Source organism: Sceloporus undulatus, chromosome 4, assembly GCF_019175285.1.
Source record: "Sceloporus undulatus isolate JIND9_A2432 ecotype Alabama chromosome 4, SceUnd_v1.1, whole genome shotgun sequence".
In the NCBI taxonomy this organism is placed as follows: domain Eukaryota; kingdom Metazoa; phylum Chordata; class Lepidosauria; order Squamata; family Phrynosomatidae; genus Sceloporus; species Sceloporus undulatus.
The window spans coordinates 110060893-110084032 of record NC_056525.1 but is presented as its reverse complement, the minus strand read 5'-3'; the positions used below and the strand labels follow the sequence as shown (position 1 = coordinate 110084032).

Sequence of the window (23140 nt, the reverse complement as noted above, 5' to 3'; positions counted from 1 at the left end):
CAAAGATATATAGATAGAGATATAGATATGCAAAGAAATACCACTGAACACAAATGTTAGAATCGTACAAGCCGTTGTTTTCCCTATTACTATGTATGGATGTGACAGATGGACAGTTAAGGAAGAAGATAGGAAGAGAATAAATCCATTTGCGATATGTTGCTGGAGAAGAATACTGAGGATCCTGTGGACAGCCAAAAAGAAAAAAAAATGGTCCTACAGCCGATCAAGCCAGAAATGTCCCTGGAAGCCAAGATGACAAAACTGAGCGGTTGCACTTCAGACAGATTACAAGAAAGCACGGCTCACTGGAAAAAACAATATTGCTAGGAAAGGTGGAAGGAAGCAGAAAGAAGGGAAGACCACATGCTAGATGGATAGGCTCTATTAAGGAGATCACGAATATGAAGGTACAGGAACTAAGCAGAGCAGTGGAGGAAAGAGAGTCTTGGAGATGTCTCATCCACAGTTGTCATGGGTTGAAATTGACTCAAGGGCAGTTAACAACAACAACAAAATGGAAAGCAATAGCTTTTATCAATAGGCACCACACTGAGCAAACTAGACAGATGTATTGAAGGCATAAAGCCAAGGGTTCACATCTGATCCACAGCACAGATAGGGATATTGGTGGGGAGAGAAAAGGAACAGAGATGAGCAATACAGTCATGAACATCTTGGGTCTCAGAATAATTTTATCCTTTTTTGTTTCACCAAATCACAATGAAATAAAATACTTCAAAGAAATGCTTTAATTCACAAAGAATATATACAGTTTCTGTATCAATTTAAGGGCTATCATACAACTGATAACTTCTGCTCAGCTGATACTTTAAGGTTTACTCATATTTACATTACGGTGTATTAATACGATTATCAGATGGAAGACTAAAAACACCCTAACATAACCACTGGCTTGAATACTTGTCATAGTGATCAGCTTCTTCAGGGACCCCAAAATCATGAAAGGCAGCATCAATAGAAAATAAATAATGAATCCTTTTAAAATCAGTAGTTATTCTTAATAGACAACTTATAAATAAAAGTATCTGCTACAATTTACGTACACTGAAAGCTCTGTGGATGTCAGAAATTTATAGTATGGCTATGATTTTTTTTTTTTAAAAACAAACATCCTGGGAGGGATTGTGGGGGTTTTCTAAAAACTTTTGGCAGTGTTAATATGCTCCCCATTCAAACCTTGCTTTGAAAGGACAGGAAAATGTCTGCATATTCAGATTGAAAACAATCATAAGCTACAAAGCTCTGCCCTTGTTTGGACCTGGTTGTGCTAAGTCCTTGCATTGCTATTTCCAAGTTTGTAAAAATTAGCACACCAAATGTAACAGCAGGTGAACAGTAGGCACCAAACCAGTCCTGAAAAACATATTTTGCTCAGAAGGTGAGTCAAAACTGCCTCTTCCTGTCTTGAAAAAGTAGGTTTTTTGCAGATATTTGCATAGCCTTATTTACAATGTGTTTTCCCTTCAATAATTGAATTGTCTGTATTGGAGAGTCCACCAGACATTTCATGACTCATTCTGCTTTGTTAGATGGGGTTCTAATTTTCGGGAGAGTGCAGTTAAAATCTGGTTGAATTTCTCGTATCTTTCACTTTGGTTAACCTGTGCTCCTTTGCTGCCCCAGAGCAATCTCATCTGAAATTCTGTTTTGAAGATCTCATTCATCTCATCATCCGGCTGAAAATCTGAGGAGGAAATGGGGAAAATATAAATATTAATGGTATCACCAGGATTGGCATCACCCAGTGCAGTAACTCATAGTGTCACCCCCTTCCATCGATCTCCAGAATCCTTAGTATTCTTGTACTAATATTACTCATAAATTGCAATTTCTGTATATAACTGAATGTAACGGTAATAGTTGTGACATAAACAATTAGCAAAATTAAAATTACAGTGGGCCTATGTTATCCACTGGGGTTTGTTTCTAGGACCAACCATAGATACCAAAATCCATGGATGCACAAAATCCCATTATATACAATGGCTTAGTAAAATGATGCCCCTTATATAAAATGGCAAAATCAAGGTTTGCATTTTGGAATTTATATTTTAAAAAATATTTTAAAACTGTGGATGGTTGAACCTGTGGATGAGGAGCCTGTGGATACGGAGGGACCACTGTATACCTTTAAATTACAATATCACACACACAGCCTAAATGTATTTTACCCATACACAGTTTCATCTGGTTAAACTGAAAATTTGGTAAGATGTGATTTTTTTAAAAAAAAGAAAACCTTTTAAAAGAATTTTAAAAAAGGTTTTTCTTGATTTAATTTTTTAAATTTAATTTAATCCTCCCACTGAACCTCGTCCCATTTGCCCTATCTCTTCAGTGTTTTAAAGGAACTCAGGTGAGCCTGGAGAAGAGAAGGTTAAGCGGTGATATGATAGCCCTGTTTAAATACTTGAAGGGATGTCATATTGAGGAGGGAGCAAGCTTGTTTTCTGCTGCTCCAGAGAACAAGACACGGAGCAATGGATTCAAGCTGCAGGAAAAGAGATTCCACCTCAACATTAGGAGGAACTTCCTGACAGTAAGGGCTGTTCGACAATGGAATGCACTCCCTCGGAGGGTGATAGAGTCTCCTTCCTTGGAGGTCTTTAAACAGAGGCTGGATGGCCATCTGTCGGGGATGTTCTGATTGAGATTTTCTGCATGGCAGGGGATTGGACTGGATGGCCCTTGTGGTCTTTTCCAACTTTACGATTCTATTATTCTATAAACACTACAGCCGATTTCTGCCCAAAGGCAGATGTTTTGGGAGCAGTGGTGTCATACACACACCCCATTAGGGTGTCACCTGGTATAGCCTCCTAGGTTACCTCTGTGGTGTTACTGTATAAAACAGCCTCTTTCCCATAGAGCCTTTTGAGACAAGCATCTCTAAAGAAACACTCAGCTCTGCGGTTGCAATAGAAGACCAGAAATATGGTCATTTCTCTCTGTACAAATTGCCTATAGAAGCTGAGCTCTCTGACATGTAATGTTTCACTTGGGCCGTTCCCAGACTGCAGCAGCTGTTTTCTTTCCACATTCATGTCAAAATGGCCCCAACGGTGAGCATGGCTGCAGCAGGGGCCACAGTGACTCAGACAACGATCCATTTGCATCTCCAGGGATGCTTCTCATATTGGAAATTAGTCACTTTGATAATGGAGTCTGGAATGGAGAGCCTCCCCACCCTCAAGGGGCCATATGAATGAACAAATGAGGTCATGACCCACAAACCACAGGAGTGAAGCAAGAAAATCACAGACTATTTTTGTTATCTTGAAGACTTATCTCCAAGATTGAGCAAGTATTATACGTTGAACCTACCATTTAATATAAGTTTCTATTTTTATAGAAATTAGAAACCTATATTAAATGTGGTTCAACGCATAATATTTGCTCAATCCTGGAGATAAAAGCTTGACTGATTTTCAAGACTTTTCTAATTCCTGCTTACAATGCAGTCAGGTCGAAAAGACAAAAGCACAGCCAAAGCTGCCCTGCAGATGTACGTTTCATGAACATCCATCCTTTAACACAATCACGAAAACCAAGCCTTCAGAAACAAAAGAGAAGCCGTCTCTTGTTTTCGATGGCTAAGTTTCAACACCCCTAGACATAATTCCCAACTAACTCCCTTATCTGTGGAATTAAATACACAAAAGTCTTTGCAGTAGCACTGGTGCTCAACTGGTCATTTTCTTCCTACCTGTGAGTATCCTTTCCGCATTTGCGCTATAAAGACTGGCATTCTGCGCTATCAAGCGAGCTGTTGCCAGGTGCTTCAGCATGATTTCACAGCTTTGGTCAGTGTTCTCCCACACATCCATCCCATCAAATACAACTGCCTGGCGTTCCAGCAAAGTGACCAGTGGCATCAGCAGGGGAACAGTGACAACATTTTGGGGGACACATGTGACCTCTGGAAAGAAGAGAAATGAAAACCCATTAGCCCCTTCTGCATTTTTGCAACCTAAACTGTTCTAGTGGAGTGAACCTCCCCAGGCCTCATAAAAGCAGGATCCCAAGGATGTTTTGCTTGGAAAACAATGCTATAACACTACTGCCACTTGGCATGGAGAAACTACCTGTCTTTTTTGTGGTTTCTGCGAATCATACAAATGGGTTGTACTGCGCCAGCACAGTGCTGCTCTAAAACTTCTGGAATCTCTGGGCAAAGTTAACTTGGCAACTTTTTGGCGGTAGCTCCGCTCATCCCTTATAAGTCCCTTGCCTTCCCACTCTTTCCCCAACTCCTTTTTTCCGCCGCGTTAGCTGCTTAGGAACTTTGCTGTTGGAATCCGCTTGTTTGTCTCTCAAAAATCTCAACCTCAGCTTGCTTGACCATTCTTGATCTGACCCCCCCCCCCCCCGTGTGTTGTTGACCAATCCGTACATTCTTACAACTTCAATTTGGAATTTGATTCGGCTTATGATGTCTCCAGCTCCATTCAAGAAGTGTGACGTCTGTGGTGGTAAGCTCCCCGGACAGGATCCCCACTCGTCTTGCCTTCTCTGCCTCGGCGAGGCTCACAACCCCAAGACTTGTGCCCTCTGCAAGTCTCTGACTCGCCAGGCAAGGAAAAATCGCAACTTGCCTGAGGGCTGCCTTATATCAACAGCTCTCTTGCCTCTGTCAGACTCCTGCTCCGCTTCTGCACCTGCTGCCTTGGAGTTGGTACCAACAGCTGCTATTTCTGTGGCCCAGAGCTCCTCCACTGAGCCAAGAGCCACCGTCATGTATGTCCTGGAAAGGGACGTTGGGTCCAAAGGAGCATGCCAAGCCAAGTCCAAGTCCTCCAAAAAGGACAAGAATATGCATAAGGACTCGAGCTCCAAAAAGGATTCGGCCCATGATAAGGATACAAGCTCCCTTGCGGATTCAAGCTCAAAATCCTCCTCGAAAAAGAGGCAGAGGCCCTTGGATTCAGGAGAAGGTTCTTCTCATGGCTCTGTGAAGAAGAGGCCTTTGGATTCGGGAGAAGGTTCTCCTCATGGCTCTTCTCACTCCAAGAAAGCCCAAACCAAGACTCCTGATGGCGCTCGGTCATCCTCTAAGGACCATGCTGCCTCTTTGGTACCCAGACAGGACTCGTCAGTACCAGTTCAGCCCGAATCTCTCCAGACCCGTCAGACACCGGTGTCGCCTTTGGTTTCCTCTCCGCCTGCTACATTGGCTGTACTGACATTACCTTCCTGCCTAAGGTGGTGTCGTTTTTTCATGTGTGTCAGGACATTGTTTTACTGACCCTGGCCATGACCTCGACCACCAACACTGAACGCCTTTTGCACACCTTGGATGTTCGGAGGGCTTTGGCCTTCTATTTGGACAGAACTGTGGGTTCGAGCCATTTCGAGAGACTGTTCTAGTGCTATTCAGAACCGAAAAAGGGACTGCCTGTGACTGCACAGAGGCTTTCCAAATGGGTAGCTGGTACCATCCACCTCTGCTATGAACTGTCGGGCAGACCTCTCCCGGCCAGCGTTCTGTCCCACGCAACTAGGGCGGTAGTGACATCCTCCACTTTTTTGATTGGGGTCCCCTTGGAGGATGTCTTTAAAGCTGCTGTTTGATCCCAGCCCTTGACTTTCATCAAATACTATAGGCTGGACACCAGGGCCAAACAGGACGCAGCTTTTGGGAGGGCAGTGTTGGTTTCAGATTTACATTAATTTTGCACTGTATTTCCATTTGTTTACAAACTCGATAATGAATGTCTTTATTGTCAGGATTGGCATGGTTTACAAAGTTTGACATGGTTTACATAGATCTTTCATGACCAAATGTGTTGCAAATGTGCCTTATGATTTGAACATGTTAAAGTACTACTTATTCAAGTACTGATCACATCAAATGCAGTTTTGGTTCAAAGTTCTTTATTGTGTGGTTTAATAAACACAGCTTTATTTGAACCTAACTTTGGTGTCATGACACTCCCTCCACCACTGACCTAAGCTTGTCAGTCTAACCCATTTGTATGATTCGCAGAGACCACAAAGAAGGAGGACCAGCTGCTCACCTGTAACAGTATTTCTTCGAGTGGTCATCTGTGAATACATGCAAATCCCACCCGTCCTCCCCTCAGTGTCCCGCTCTACATTGGCTCATCTCATGTCGCTTATGTGGCGTAAATTTCAGAACTGGGGAAAGAGCAAGAAGGCAAGGGACTTATAAGGGATGGGCAGGGCTACCGCCAGAAAGCTGCAAAGTTAACTTTGCCCAGTAATTCCAGAAGTTTCCGAACAGCACTGCGCAGGCGCAGTACAACCCATTTGTATGTATTCGCACATGACCACTCGAAGAAATACGTTACAGGTGAGCAACCTGTTCGTACTGGTTGTGACTCTCCATAAGCACATCTTGCACTGGGTGTGGAACTTTTTGCCAACAATTCCCATCAGCCACACCCTGCTTTCATTGGTAAAGACATTTCTGGAGGATCAAAGGACTCCCCCTTTCAACACACACACACACCTGGCCTCTCCTTTTGGCTAGTGGAGAAAAGATGAGTTTGCCATAGATTTCTTTCAGTCAAATCTAAGGGAAATTCACTACTCTGTCCTGTTCTCATTAGAGAACAGAGAAAATGAGGATGGTCATTCAATGAAAACGAGTCACTGAATTCCAAAAAAGGCTCCTCGCCTCTGTCATTTTGCAGCAAATCTGTATATTTCGGCAACTGCACATGTATTAATTGTGCACACTCCCCAAAGCAAATGGTTTCAAGTGCCCCATGGAAGGGAAGTGGGGAATATCACTCTCTTCTGTCTCTTTCCCACATGTCAAAAATAAGCCATGAGCAAAACAGGATGTGGTTATCAGGGCTAATGGATCCTGCCCCCTTCTACCACTGACAGACCTCGAGTTGCTTCTGTACTTTCCATTAATGAATTGATAGATGGGACTTGAAGGCTTGGTTAGACTCCCTTGATGAAGATGAAAAATAAGACAGAACGGTCTGCCTTTGAATGTGCACTCACCTCTCCCTTCATGCAGGGCTTTGCAGAATGGTTTCAGCTGCTTCTCATACATAATGGCTGTCTGAGTGTAGCAGTGCCTCAACATGGTCCATGTTTGCTCCAATCTTGTGACCTACAGAGGAAGAAGAACTAAAATGTCAAGCAGCTCTACCAGCTTACAGCTACAAAATAACTTTGCTGAACATGCCGTACCTTAGGATCACTTCCACATAGCAATCAGGGTACAATGACTTCACTGGAGGGCAAGAATTTTCCCCACCAGGTATCTTCAGTGGCTATTGCTCTGCTTTTTCCCCACATTGTTCACTCAATTAAGCTAGCTAGGTGAGGCTTGTTGTGTACTTAAGCCAGCCCTGCAGATTTCTGCATGTTAGCTGTTCCACTCTTACTATTCAGAACCAGTGGAAGCCACTTTACTTACACTCATTGTCATTCACTGTCATCCTATGACCAAGGGAAGCTTTTTCCCGCTCATTCTCCTCCATGTACAAAATGTTTTTTTCAGGGACACACAAGACTTTATTTCACTCTGTGGCACTAAATACATTTTATTTTTACATTCTTAATTTGTATGTTTTAAAGGCTTCATGTAAACCCTACTAGAATTTTCATCTAAATAGAAAAGTTTTTAAAATAATTTTTGTAGAAAATACAGAACTATTTGTTCCATTTTAATATTTTGTTCATTTTAGAAATCATACTGAATATTATTATTTATTCATTCATATCCCAGGATAGGGCATTTCCTTTTACCTGAGGCATTTCCAGAGCTTTCATTACAGCTGAGAATGCATAGAGATCCCCCACAGATTCCTTTAGTTCCACAGCAACCTGGATAATCCTATTTAATGTTGCAACACGCTCTTCTAAGTTTCCCGTACAGCCAAGAATATCCACCGCTATTCCAATTGCCATAGTATTATGTCTAAGGAGGGAAGTAAATCAGAGACATTCAGGACAAGTTATCAAGACAAGCCATGGGGGTTAAGTGATAAAAAGAACAAAAATATTTTTGCTGAACTAAAGTGATGTCACTGGGTAGATTTTATCACACTCTTCTTACCCTTTTAAGCCTCTGTCCAAGGAAAAGATCCTAAACATCCTGCAGAGTGATATGTGAAACAACCTTTTACATGTAAGGCAAATTCTTCATGTTCAGAGGGCTCACAATGAGGTAAGAGATAACCCACCCAGTGGGTTTCCGTGCCCGAGCAGGAACTTGAACTCTGTCCTCCAGAGTGGTTGTCCAATGCTCAAGTCACTGCACCACACTGGCTCTCAACACATAAATATTATTTCTTAATTTCAATATAGAGAAATAAGCCTGACTTCCCAACCTGGGGAAGGAACAGCTATCTAAGCAAGCAGTTGAAAAACAAAGAATTAATGAGGAATACTTTGGATGCCAGACAATAATTTTGGCAATGCCTCCATCACTGCTGCCCACTCTGTGGAGAAAGAAGGAGAAAGCGCAACACGTGAATCCAGGCCTGACAAGCCAACAAAAGAATTTTCGTTCATTTGGAAGGAGCCTGAGAGGAAAGAAATGGGCAGCCTTCATGCTGGCAGTAAAGTTGCCAAGACTGGCAAAATAGTTTGAAGATGGCTGTCACGTTAGTCCAGGGCAGGAGTGGGTCATTGCTCCTGGCAAAAGAAAGACCAGGTTTTCCTCCAATGCTTTGAGGAAACTATGACAACCACAAAGTTGGCCAAAAGCTCTGAACTGCTCTGTGCAACTCATGGGTGGAGGTTAGCAGGGGGAAGGGGAGAGTCCTGTGGGTTTCAGTGAAGGCCAGTATTTTTCTGTAAATGGCAAAAAAAGGGGGTTTTGGTGTCCTTAAGAGGGCACAGATCCATAATTCACCTTTCCTCCAGTGAGTTCATGGTGGTAGGCGTATTTTCCTTTCTCCCCAATAATATTACTACTTGTTGTTATGTGTCTTCTAGTTGACTCTGATTTATGGCCACCCTACCTGAGAATATGGCTTGCCCAAGATCACCTAGTGGGTTTTGAAATGTGAGTGGGGATTTGAGCCTTGGTCTCATGAAGTCCTATTCCAACACTCAAATCATTACACTGTGCTAGACAATTACTTCTTATTTATCCTTAATCTTATAATAGGTTTATTAATCTATTATGGAGCAATCTAGTAATAGGTAATCTCTTAACAGATACAGACAGAAATAGTGAATGAAAGGAATGATTTGGTGGAAGTAATTTTGCAAGGAGAACTGAAAGAAATCTCAGTGATTCTTCCTGGGAGCTTGATAGTTTAACTTAAGTGTGCAAAGAGAGGAAAAAGGTTCAATCTCTATAACAACATTTACCTTTCAATTATGTCAAGGCGCAGTTGGTGTCCGTACGGCAGTGTAATAAGTTGCAGGCCTGATTTTACTCCCATGATCCTTGTCATCTCTTCAGAGACCTCTAGTATCCTAGCAACCTGTTAAGTGCAAGAGTGCAAACAGAATGGGTCAGGATGAAAATGAGACAGCCTGAACATTAACTAAGATTTATGTTAAAATCAGCACGCAGTAAACCCTAAATGCTCCCACTGCTTGCTTTCTATTATATTGGTGCATATGCATGCAGAAATGTAACAAGTATTTATAACATGCCCTGTATTCAGCAGATCTCAGGAAGGGGTACACTCAATAAAATCACCTTAAAATAGTTTAAAAACATTCAAACAACTGAAAAATACCAGCACAGCTGCTATCTGGCATTCAAAAAGAAAAGATTTATAACTATGCCATTCCAAAATTTCACAGGCCTCCAATGTTATTCACAGTAGTTACCAACATTTCAGCCAGTCACTGCATCCTGAGTAGTTCTATGTCTTTTGACCTAAATCCAAGTGCTAAACTCCCAAATATAGTAGACCAATGGAAGTTACACAAAGGTTGGATTCCCCCTGATTAAATTAATCTAATCGAGTTTCCAGTGATTAAATGAATCTACTCTAATTGGGACTAATAAATGGATTAAGGTCATTACCCACGTGACTATTGGCCAGGCTGGTCAAAACCAGTGGAACTGTTACCAGGTTCCCACTGATTAAATGAGTCTACTCTAATTAGGACTAATAAATGGATTAAAACCATTAGCCCACGTGACTATTGGCCTGGTCTATCAAAGCCAGTGGGAACTGTAGTCCAACAACATCTGGAGAGTCACAGGTTTCCACCAGGTCTGCATTACTAAATCGTAATATTCCTTTGAAAGAAGCAAGAGCGGGTCAGAAAGCTTTTCATCTGGGGCCCTACACAACCATAGTGCTGTGATTCCACTTTAGCTGCCATGGCAGCATCCTGTGCAATCCTGGGCTTTGTAGTTTGGTGAGGCACTAAAGCTCTCTGGATGAGAATTCTAAATGGCCCTCCTCTAAACTGCAAATCCCAAGTTTCACCATGACAGTGGAATAGAGGGCTATAATTGTGTAATGTGAAAGGGCCCTTGGTTGGTATTCCCACCTCCTCATCTTCCTTGCTATTCCTTCTCCTTGTTTTCTTAGGGATAGCTCAGGTTTCCTTTCATAACGCTCTCTAGAGTTGAACATTTACCTTGTGATTCCCTTCCTATTTTAATAAAACATAATCTTTTACAAACAAATTTTAACATTTTGAAAACTAAGCATAGGTATTGTGTTAGATTGTGTACTGGTTTGAGTGTTGGACTATGACTCTGGAGATCAGGGTTCAATTCCCAGCTTGGCCATGAAACTCATTGGGTGATCTTGGGCAAGTCACACTCTCTCAGCCTCAGGGGAAGGCAATGGCAGATCTTCTCTGAACAAATCTGACCAAGAAAAGCCCATGATAAGGTTCCCCTTAGGATTGCCATAAGTCAGAAAATGACATGAAGGCACACAACAACAAATTTGCAACTATTATTTTATTTTAACTGGTTTACTTTAACATTGAAAGTGATTTTATAATGTAATACTGAATTTTAATACTGTATGTTATAATTTAAGTTGCCTCAGGAAGACAGGTGAGTAGGAAATGGATTAGATAAAATACGGTAACTAAAAGTGTGGAGAGAAGGTTCATACTTCAAAGGGAACCCACACTGTTAAAAACAGTATTTTCACAAAGGCATATAATGTAACAGAGCTACTATAGCTAAGCAGATCTGGATTTGATTAGTGCCCAAATGGAAGATCACTAGAAAATATTATTAGTTTCATCATTGAAAGTAGAATGTAAATAACTAAAATGGTTACCTAATGTTTACCTAATTTAATTACAAAATGGGGAAGAGGGAGGCAGAAGAGATATCAGAATGATTAGAAATCATCCCATGGGCTTCCAAAGTTCAAATAGAAAGGTTAATTACTGAAGAAAACAAAACCTATCCATTTTATAGGGTTGGTTTTACATCTCATAGCAGAAAACAACACAACTAAATATACAAATGAGTCCACCAGCATTTCTTCAGTACAAAGTAAACCATTTCCATTCCTTAAAGAGCAGAGATTCGGGTTTAGCCAGAAATCACGATGAAATGGTTAGCTATGAGGAAAATGAAGAACTGACTGAATTGAAAGGCAGTATTAAGAAACTGTGTCAAGCACACCTTTGCAGTTAATACTAACAAGCTGCCCTTGATTTTTCTGGGATTTGGCAAAATAAATGAGAATTCTGTGTTAGAAGGCTCTAGCACTAGGGATATCTTGCACAGAATTTGAAATACCTCTCAAAACTACAAATCTCAGGATTCTGTAAGATGGAGCCACGATAGCTAAAATGCTCTCAAATGGCTATAGCTGTGCAATGCAGACACACTCTTAATAGGCTCCAACTCATTCTCCATCTTCCCACATGTTAATTGAAACTAACTGGAAAAATGAGGGGGGTTTGCTGACAGTAATGCATGAGTTGGATCCAAACTGAAGAGAGAAAGGATCCTGTACGTGGAGGAAGAGGACAAGGATCCAGTGGAAGCTGCTACTGGAAGAAGGTGGAAGGACAGCCATATTAGCCAGCTCCCTCTTCCTGATGCACAACTTCTCATGATGTTCTGGAGAGTCCTCTGACTCTTTGGAGCAGATTGGAGCAGCAGGTACCATCTCAGCTATTCCAGATGGCTGACAGTCCTGGAAACCATTCAATCATTATGGGTCTGCCAGGGTATTAGACCTTTTGTGGGGTCAAGAAAAAAGTAAGAGACAGCTGGCAAGTTTATACCTTCTGCTTGTAAAGTCCTAAGCATCATAATGACAGTGAAATTATGAGCACTAGCCAAGTAAGTCCCTGGAACCAACCTTTTTAGGGATCTCTACCCTATCGCTATTCTACCCCCACCTGTCATTAATAATGGGCCCAGTGGGCTATTGGGCTTGTGTGTGTTTGCATGCTCCACAAGATGATTTGTGGCAAACCCAGGAACTTCATAAGGTATTCTTAGCCAAGGGATACTCAGAGATGGTTTAGCTAGTTTGTTTCTCTGAAATATAGTATACAGTACTTGGTATTTGTTGGCAGTCTCCCATCCAAGTACTAACCAGGGCTGACCCTGTCTAGTTTCCAAAATCAGATGGGAGCTGGTGCCTTTTATCGTACTTAGGACTTATTGTGCTTAGCTGATCTCATATGGAGACCCTCCTGTAACTGTGTGACATGTGATGCCAGGAAGCAGACATTTCCTTAGGGTCTAGTTTACAATGGACATAAATATAGATTAAGCTCTCAGAGTGCTCCAGTGAGGAGGAGGAGGACTGCTTGAATGATCTTTTCCCTCCCTCCTGGTACAATGGGCCACAGCTGATGCCTGCTGGATTTACACCATCCTCCAGGAGGGCTGATGATGCTAACAAACCTGTAATAATTTAGGGGGAGGCATTCCAAGGGGTGTCATTCAATTGGTGACAGCAACAGGGAGTGATCATTGAGAAGCCAGGTTGAGGAAATGGCATTTGACACTTGGGGAGGTAATCAGAAAGACACTCTAATAGGTCAATTTCATAGAAAAGGCAGTTAGGAAAGGTGCTGCATCAGGAAAAACTTGCTTTTTATGCAAGATGTCAGAGTGGGAAGATGTCCCTGTATCTTAGCCAGATAACTGTAGGTGCTTCCAGGTACAAGCTTCACTAGCACCAGGCACCATAAAAAAATGAAATAAACATTAACAGAGGGACTTGTTATGACAATTTACTAAAAGTTTGTGCAGCAGCTGCCAGATAAACACACATACACTGATCCAAATGCATCTGAGGAAGTAGACTTTAGTCTATAAAATCTTTCAACTGATCCTACTACTACATTTAGACTAGCAAGTCCACATTTAGACTTATCATCATGGCTGATGGCTGGCTTGTGGTGTCCAGCACATTTGAAATATCCTTACAGGATATCCACACTGGCAGTTATACTCGGGTTGTATTTCAGGATGTATCAAGAATAGCTGATTTTCCATATTTCACTGGCTTCTGGTAAATTCCCAGGTGCAACTCAAGGTGCTAATTTGGGTCTTGAAAGTATGAAAGAATGAGGAACCAAGATACCTGGAGACCCATTTTCTGCTATATCAACCTGTCTATTCACTTAAATCATCAGAGGTCTGACCCTGGAAACCCTATCAGTTAAACCATTGCCAACTGGAGGCAGAACCTTCTCTAAAGTGGTAGCCTCTCTCTGGAATGCCCTCCTTAGATATGGCTGCCGATGAAAGGTAGAAATGAATTGTATTCTCCCCCAAAACTGCTAATTTTCTGCTGGTTTTGCTTCTGATTTTGAATATTGTTTGAAGTTTATAAGTAATACAGACACCACACACACTATCTATATTTTGTGCGTGTGTTTCTAAGTCAGAAAAGTTGCGCTAATCCTGGCACCCTGTTAGTCAGTTACTACATTGTAAGTTAGGAGAGTGTAACTGCTTCATATTCTTCTTTGTGATCATGGCTCTACTGTCATTACCACAAATGATCCTGAAACCCACATTAAAAGTCAGTCAGCCATTCAGAGTGATGGAAGTCTGGGCTACTGGTGAGCCTGACACTGAAGGTTGATGTAACTAGACCCTGCTCACCAGCGAGTGACACAGTGAATTTGCTCCTCACAGTGTCTTTCATGCATGTTATCTTGCAGCTCTCTGCAGTGCAAGCTTCCATTGCTCCAGACACCTCTGGCTTTTAAGGTAGGTTTCAAGGGTTGGAGAAGGAGATAATATGTAGCCACAATATCATGGTTACATGTTTGATGGAAGATCTCGGACAGTGTATGTTGAATTAAATATATATATATCCAAGGCCTGTGGCAAACATGCTTAGACAGAGATGCCTGATTTTCACTGCTGCATGAGACAAAACATAAGGCTATAGGAACCACTGATGTGATGCCACATGGACATCTCTTTTCAAATAACAGTTCTCGTTAGGCTCATTCATACACAAGACAAAGAAACAGAAAAGTTTACCTTGCAGTCCACCCTAAGTATATGTAGAGCGATGACCTTTGCACTGTTGTTAGTGAAAAACTCCTTCACTCTTTTTAACATTGCTGTCTCCAAGGGTTTGTTTTCCAGGGCAAGAAGTTTTGACTCAAAATCATTTGGCCGGAAACTGGAGACCATCTCAAGAACAGGTGCGACAAAGACACTACTCTCTTTGCTTATTTCTGTCTGGGCTGTTAGTGTATCCACAGAGCTCAGGAAAGAATCTCTGTTGTCCAGGATTAAGTAGTTTGTTTCAGAATGTGTCCCATTCTCCTTAATAGTCAGATAGTCTACAAAGCTGTTCTTCTGACATAAAGTTTGCTTTGAAACCTTACAGTCTGTGGGAAGAGCTGCATTCAGTTCACAATAGAGCACTTCCGAACCGTGGGATGGCCTCACAAAGGGCACTTTACTGGGTTTAGGTGGAGGTCTCGGGTAGAGCTGGCTGTCAGAACCCCTGAGAACATCGTTGATATGCAACTCAGAAGCAAATCTCCGAAACATCAGGGGGCTCAGAGCTGGTTCGCTGCCTGTCCTGAAGGCTGGAGACTTTGGGCAAGGGCTCGTTTCCACTTCAGTTCCCTGAGAGAGATGCCTTGAACCTGGAGGTCAATGTGAGAAAGAAATGTGACAGTGTTAACAGATATCAAATGGCAAATTACCATTTAATGTTGGCCAAATATCAAGGGCAACTAAAACAGACAGAGAGAGTCAGGAAAGAAGGAGGGTTTCCCAAATCCGCCATTGTTGAGAGGACACACTAACCAGCCTGGAGCCACATGGTTTGATAACAATTAGCCACAAACTGTGGCAGACCTTCTGTCTCATCCCAACTGTTCCACAAGCAGAGGATGAAATTCTGGGAGCCCACAGGGATTGCTCACCTCATTATACCTCTTACACAAAAGTTATCAGGAAGTAATTCACTATCTCAGTTTTCTAGAGAAAACTGAAGTAATCTTATGAAAGAACTCACACCCTTAACTGGCAGATTTTCAGGTTTTCCATGTTTCTGTGTGTGCACGTGCAAGTAAAATGCAGTCAAAGCAACAGTCTAAATCAGCCTTTCCCAATCTTTTCATTTATGTTGGATTCTAGTTCCCAGGATCCCCAGCCTGCATGGCCATTGGCCACTTTGTAATCCAAAGAGTACCTTTTCCAAACTCTCTAGATTACTGCACTATACTCTTACAGCAATACTATTCTACTTTAACTGCTCTGGCTGCCTCCTGTTACATTCCAGGATTTGTAGTTTATGGAGGGGCATTTAGGTCTCACTGAACTACAAACCTCAGGAGGCAGCCAGAGCAGAAAAAGTGGAATAGCAGCACTTATAAGAGTGTAGTACAGTAATATGGTCTGTCTTTCTCTATTTCTATAATTCATTTATTTCTATAATTTATATCCTGCCTTTCTCTGAATAAGGAACACTTTCAAACACATGTTTTAAAAAATAGCAAAAGGAATATAAAATACCAATATAAAAACCATTCAGCAAAGAAGACAATCAAAACATTAATTTAAAACAGTTTTAAAAAGGCATTCTAAGGAGCAGAGTAATCTGAACACTGTGAGAGTACAAACCCATGAATTCACACGGAGGCCCTGCACATTTTCTGGGTCTGCTGCCACACTGTAGAATTAATGCAATCTGAAACCACTTTAATGGTCATGGCTCCATCTTATGGAATCCTAGGATTTGTAGTTTGTTGTAGCATCAGAGCTCTCTGACAGAGAAGTGCAAATATTTCACAGAACTACAAATCCCAGAATTCCACAGCATTAAGCCAATGCAGTTAATGTGGTATCAAACTGCTTTATTTCTGCAGTATAAGTGCAGCCTGGGACTGCTACTCTTTCTTGAGGTGAAATCTTTCAGATCACTTCCAATGGTACATACCTAAAATATATCATTCACAGAAGAGTTGGGATTCATCTGGCTTTGAAGATATTGTTGGACTGCAAGTCCCAGCAGCCCCAGCCAGAAAATCCAATGGTGAGGAATGCTGAGAGCTGCATTCCCACATCATCTGGAAGCCCACCCTGACTCACTGAGAAACTCCACCCAAATGTTTCCCCTTCTGCTATGTAAAGCAGTTTGTGGCAACTGTGATTATATTATAGGCTCTACAGTCAGAGGTGGAAAATCTCCAGGGCTTTGAACAGGAGCCAGTATGTAACAGAAGCTGACAGTTAGAAGCAGGAACAAGAGATTGTGACTCATAGGAAGAGTCCCACATTTTGTATGGAAAGAACATTTCCTGAAAAGGGGATGTTGAGTACACAAGGAGTTATGACAAGCATGAACTCCAGGAGCTGCATGGCTCACTCGTCATCAGTCAGAATGTTAATTGCTTCCAGAAGATAGGAAAATGTCTAAAAGGCATTTAAGGCCCAATAGCTGAAGGAGCAAAGCTCTCCCGGATGTGATAGATCTTCTTGATGGGAAACTTTAACTGGGGAGGAGGAGGGGACAAAGCTCATCATCTCTCTCCTGCCAAGTCCAGACAACACTCTTCTGCCTCTTTTTTGGTTCCTCAAAATGAAAAGAACATAACAAGGGCCATGCTTGACCAAAGCAAAGTCCCATCTAACCCAGCATCTTGTTACCACTCTAACCAAACAGATTTCCCTAGGAAACCCATAAGTAGGACATTACAATAGATCCTTCTCATATTGCCTGGGACTGGACAATTTATTCTGCAACTGTTACTGTTTCGCTTCACAAACATAAGCCCTGGCAGGGCCATCAGGCATATCAAATACAGTGCCAGTTTATTTTTCTTTACTTAATGTTTGTGACACTACAAAACTATTTTGCACTGAGTAGCTTGTGTACATCAAATGGTAACAATATCAATTAAATATTTTTCAGTTCCAGGTTGTAACACAAAAAAACATAGAATTTTTTAAAAAAAGTCAAAAGGGACATCTGAATACATCTGCACATTAATTTATGTAAGGGCTGAGACCTTTACTGCCTACATTTGTCAAACCTCAAACTGTTAGTCCTTTTTATTTTTAAATCTCTATAGCTATTGTAACAGCATCAGTCACATAGTATTACCTGTGATCATACTTATAAATTCTACCTATGTTCACATTTCTAGAAACACAAAGAACAAATGACCAACAAAATCAATTGTCACAAAATTAAGAGAAGGAAAAATGTCCAAGATTGCAGATCCATCACACAAAGACAAACATGGTCGGTTCTCCACATATGCAGCTTTGATTATTCATAAATTTAATTGTTATCTCTAAGAATCTTTAGGTCCACCAACATGACTCTATGGCTGACATTTGCCAGAAGGTGCACAGGGGGACCTAGAGATTCCTAGAGAGAACAGTCTCTGAGCATCCAGCACAATTTTATGGTCAACTTCTGGAGTAAGTTAACCACAGAGTTGCGCTGGACGACTTAGCGATTCCTAGACAGGTGTTATCTCAGATTAAAAATATAGTGGAGTTTTTATTCAAATTTTTCCCTTTCATGTGTCCTTTATCCCAGTGAGTGGAGTGAGTGTCCACTGTATTTAAGCTGCTAAAGACATCGTCAAGTGTAGGGTAGTCAGCCAATCCAGTTCCATTCATCTCCACTCCACACTTACCAAGACTCAGGCTAAACATACCTATTGGCAGGTAGCTTTCTGACTGGTGAGTCTTCAGAGGAAATCTTTTCTCCTGCACATGGTCCAAGCATGCTGGGTGACTCCCACTTTTTTCTTTGTTTCTGAAAGGAGAAAAAGAAAAATGGCACAATAATATTCCTTTCCAGAAATCAGGTTTATGTTTCCAAATACTTCCCTGTCTCCTCCATCAGCTGTGTTACAACTAATAAGGACTACATAGTGTTGTTGTAGGGGACAAGAAAGAGGGGAGTTTCCTGCAGGAGGGGAAAAAGTACCTCTTGTAGTACCAACCCAGAACATTTTGTTGAATAATGGTGTGTCCAGACTGATTGAAAAGTCCCAGATTTCATACTGGGTTAAAACCAACCAGCCTGGGGAGTGGACAGAATTTTTTTTGTCAATAAACAAAATGTGTATGAGTCTCCAAAATAAAATAAATAAGAACAGGAACAAAATCTGGGACTTTCTGGTCTTTGTAATAAGTCTGGTTGCACACTGAAATAAAAGAGATTGGATACTACCCTCTACCAGACCTAAGGATCTCAAACTTGCATAGAGTGTGCAGGACAGGCTACACACCACCCACAGCTCTGGCATTCAACAACACATCTCAGTTGTCTCAACACACTGCCAGCATTTGCCATCTTAATTCACTGCCTCACTCTTTTTTCCTTGTGGATAGATAGCTTTGGCTGAGTCAGGTCCAAATTTTCTTACCCAGGCTGTAACAAGCCAAGGAAGAAAGAAAGAAAGAAAGAAAGAGTGTGTGATTAATAAATAGAACTGGAAAACTTTCACCATCAGTTGCTGAAATGGAAACTAAAATGTTTTACTCATCTTATATTTTCAGTTTTGTTTGTCAAGACATAGATACCATATGCACTGGGCTCATTGGTACTGTAGTAAATGGCCAGAGGAGCTCTCTGCTGTACTGCAATGTTGGCCAATGGGTGAGGGTGAGATATTGCAGCCACCAGCTCAGCAGGAATCAGATAACATAAAGGTCCAAGAAGATTGTCTCCTAAGCTCAAGCACTGCATGAACTGCCTTCAGGTAGGCCACCCCACCTTTCCTGCCAGTCTAGGTCACCAAAAGACATCCCCCTCTGATGTATGAGCTCAAAGCACCAAACCACAGAAGAGGCAGAAAGAATCCTTGCTTGAGCCTTTCCACTTTCAAAGCAATGAGCTGGTCCTGTGTTGGGTAAGACAGATCATTCATTTAATTCACAGGGCAAGGAAGCAAAGGGACTAACCCACCCTCAGTGGCACACAGAGATCTCTCGGACAGGAACATAGTTGGGGCAAACTGGACTCCTCTGAGAAGAAGTCATTCCCACTCTTACACATTCAAATGCAAAAGTGAACTATATAACTATAGAAAAGAAGTAAGCCTCAGCTTTGAAAAAGCCCTGATCCATGACAAGTATTCTTTCTTGGATGGCTATATTCACAAAAACAGGAAAACTGTTATGACAAAGGTGAGGAACCTCTTTCAGCCCAAGGGTAGAATTCAATTTCAGAGACATTCTAGGGAGCCACAATCCAGGGGCAGATGAGGTCAAAAGGAAAAGATGTCACCAAAAATACCAACATGCAGCCAAAACCTCTTATTGCCACATAACTAGGCCACAGGTGAGGCCTTTTAGTTCTGTACAAAACCTAAGGAACCAAAACCAAAGGTTGGCATCATGAAGAGGTTGTGGCACTCTTGTCAAATCCCAGGAGTCCCTATCCCTGTCTGCCCCTTGAAGGCAGATTGCAGCAGGGTCATCATAAGGGAATGCATGGTGTGTGGACCACACCAGGTGGCACCCTAAAGGGTGTGACACCACTGCATCCCAAACATCTGCCTTTTGGCAGAAACAGGCTGTGGCAATCACCTAAGTCTCTTTAAAATGCTGAATGTGAATGGGGCAAGGCTTAGCTGGAGTAGAAAGAAGAGGCCCCAGATTTTCAAAACATGAAATTTTAATATAATTTTTTTTAAAAAAATCATTTCAAATTTTCTTTAAAAACATCACATCTTACCAAATTTTACCTTTAATCACACAAATATATATATATATGTAAACACATTTAGGCTGTGCATATGATATTGTAATTTAAAGGTATAATTTTAATATTGCTAGTTGTTTATGTCACCACTATTTCCATTCGATTGAGTGATATACAGCAATTATGATTTATAAGTAACATTAGTAGAAAAAATAATTAAGGATTCTGTATGGTGTGGTATGGGAGGAGATCAATGGGAACGTGACATCATGAATTACCACACCAGTGATGCCAATCCAAGTGACACTACTGAACTGCAGCACGAAGCAGGCAATCCAAGCACCTTTTAAAACGTTTTAAAGCAGTCTATCAAGTGTAGGGGTGCTGAGACAGTATTGGCAGGAAGGTATTTAATCTTCTCATTTGCAACTTTTATGAAATAACACACACACCCATACACCCTTCAGCAAAGATAATGAAAATCTCACTGGGGATACAGTTGTTTTGAGGTACAATTGTGTCTTGAGCTCTCTTATGGGAGAAAGTTGCAGTACCTTAAAAGGTTTCCTCGAATTGAATTCTGCTCCCTTGCCTGACGGTTGCACATATTGAGACTGAGCCTTTTTGGAGTTTCTACTTGTCCTTCAGGAATGCTGCCTTCTCTTTGCAGGCCCGGGGTAACGCCATATTTCTCCTCCAGACACCGCAATGGAACAGTCCTGTTGATGGGCTGAAATATTATTGCTCCACTCTGCTTTGATATTGGCCGGCGGTTTCCTACATAGCACCGAATCAGGCCAGGGATGCTATCAAAACTTTCGTCTTCAAAGCAGTACTGAACACGGCAGTAAGCTTCATTGAGCCTCAATATGGTTTTATTGATCTTGAAATGCTGAGAGATGTTTTTCCACTGACAGGTAAGGACAAAATTCCCAGGGCTTGAGAGAGAGTCCCGAATCAAGAAATCTCCATCTCTCTGAATGAGGCTTTCAGCAATCTTAAAAGAAAGAAAAAATGAAACAAAGAAAGAAGGGAAGAAAGAAAGAAACTGAACCAATTATTGGATACCAGTTACTTTATTTTACTGAAGCTCTTGGTCTAAGTTGTTTTTTAATTTTTGGCTAAAATGAAAGCCCCCAATTCCTCAAGCATTTTTATCTTCCAAAAACAGGGTGCACAGGAGACACCAAAACATTAAAAACAGTTTCCCACTTAATTCTTATTTCAGCATATGACATAATATTTTACCCATATTCATCAAAGTCAGTTAAACCATATTCCTTTCCCCCTTCCAGAGCTTGTCATATCCAATAATTCTGCGTTTCCATGTTAATAACCTGTCAGGTTTTACTCAACAATGTTCTCTGTCTTCTGGCATTGTCCAGTTTCCAGTGCCTGACACAGGCAATTTTAGCTACAGCGTTTGGCTCTTGTAAAAAGTTTAAGGTGACTTTTCAGCCCAAATTCTGACTGACATAAAAACAGAGATAGAATCCAAGGGGTACTCTAAAATATGAAGAGATCATACCATCTTGAACCAGCCATTCTTTCTTAGACTGATCTACCCCACAGGGCTCCTGAGGGAATAAAACTGGGAAGGACAGGCATGCATGCTTTTCTTCTGACTGAAGAAAAGCCAGGATATAAATGTCACAAATAAAGAAACAAATAAAAATGCACACCTGACAGTCCCCATCAGCAAAGGGCTCCTCATGCACTTTAATTAAGGGGAAGATTTTAGAGCACATAAGACTCTGAAGGGGGAGCTGTGACCTCAGGTATGTTGCTGTTTATACTCAATCAGAATTATAGTTTGCTCTCATACTCCAAACAGTTGCTTGTCATTTGGTCAGGTATTGTGCTCAACTCTGATGAGCTTCAATAATCAGAAAAAGGAAGTCCCTCTAACCTTCAAGATGTACCAGATTCACTTTATTTCAACTCAGATATGGACACCTGCTGTGTTTTCAATCACAACACAACTAATGATGGAGGCTGTTGCTTGCAAGAGCTCACACCACCCATTTAATCTGCAGGGCTCTTCACTGAAATCTTAGGTTTCATTTGCTGCTACAGAACAAGCAGCAAATTCTTTTGGAGTTTTTCAAGGTACAACACACTCTAATTTGTGAATGCAAAGAAAGCAATCAGAATCCAAAGAGATTTGAGCAGACTAGTGTTAGAAATACGCAAAGCTTTGATGGAACATGGAATGCTATGGAACAATAAAGCTTATACTGTATCATAGTACTTGTTCTCTGGCAAAACTCCTATGCCACATGTCAGGGCCTAACTAGGACCATGTCCTAACAGACCAAATAACATGTCCTCCCCCGTCTTCATAGTTTATCACAATCCTTACCTTCCGCCATGCTCCCGTTGCCCCAGCGTCACCGATCTGCGATGGGAGCCTCCTGGTGGGATCGCAGATAGTGCTTTTAAAAGGGAACACTCCCGTTTTCATCATGGGAGCATTCTCGTAATTGTTAGGAAAAGGGCCCTTTTTATAACGATTTAATCCATTATTAAAAAAGAGCCCTTTTCCTAACAATTACGAGAACGCTCCCATGATGAAAACGGAAGCGTTCCCCTTTAAAAGTGCCATCTGCGATCCCACCAGGAGGCTCCTGTCACAGATTGGTGACACTGGGGCGACGGGAGCATGGTGGAAGGTAAGGAGTGTGATAAACTCCTATTATAGTGTTTAGTCCAGATGACACAGGGCCCAATCTCTGGTTCTTATGCAACTGCACTGATGACATATGGGCAGTTTAGCACCAAACCCATGTTATACCACCCTTAATACAGTTTTAAAAAAACTCTCCTTTTGTTCCAGATCTTAAAAAAAAAAATTTGGAGCCCTCTGGAGTATGCCAGGCAACTGTTTACACAGTGTCCCTCTATGCTACCCACCACTGTCACTGTGAGTTGATCCCTCTAAGGCAGGGGTAGGCAACCTGTGGCCCGTGGGCCGGATGCGGCCCGGCAAGGCCTTGGGACCGGCCCCAGCCCGGTCCTGCCACCGATTGCCGCCGGGGCCTTTGGGGGGCAATTGTCTATAGAAGCCTCAG

General features: G+C 41.7%; 1 protein-coding gene across 7 annotated transcripts in view; it reads right to left on the bottom strand.

Annotated features, from left to right (window-relative positions):
- Positions 1-734: 734 nt before the first annotated feature.
- BCAR3 (BCAR3 adaptor protein, NSP family member) overlaps positions 735-23140 on the bottom strand; it is a 133229-nt gene continuing 110823 nt past the window's right edge. For all 7 annotated transcript variants that reach the window (XM_042465164.1, XM_042465165.1, XM_042465166.1 and 4 more), the window contains 8 exons: positions 20624-21066; positions 18073-18173; positions 14423-15042; positions 9331-9446; positions 7756-7927; positions 7003-7114; positions 3731-3943; positions 735-1708 (listed from right to left, as the gene is read on the bottom strand). In XM_042465164.1, coding sequence (XP_042321098.1) covers positions 1530-1708; positions 3731-3943; positions 7003-7114; positions 7756-7927; positions 9331-9446; positions 14423-15042; positions 18073-18173; positions 20624-21066 — 1956 coding nt within the window. In that variant the 3' untranslated portion in view covers positions 735-1529. The remainder of the gene's footprint in view (positions 1709-3730; positions 3944-7002; positions 7115-7755; positions 7928-9330; positions 9447-14422; positions 15043-18072; positions 18174-20623; positions 21067-23140) is intronic.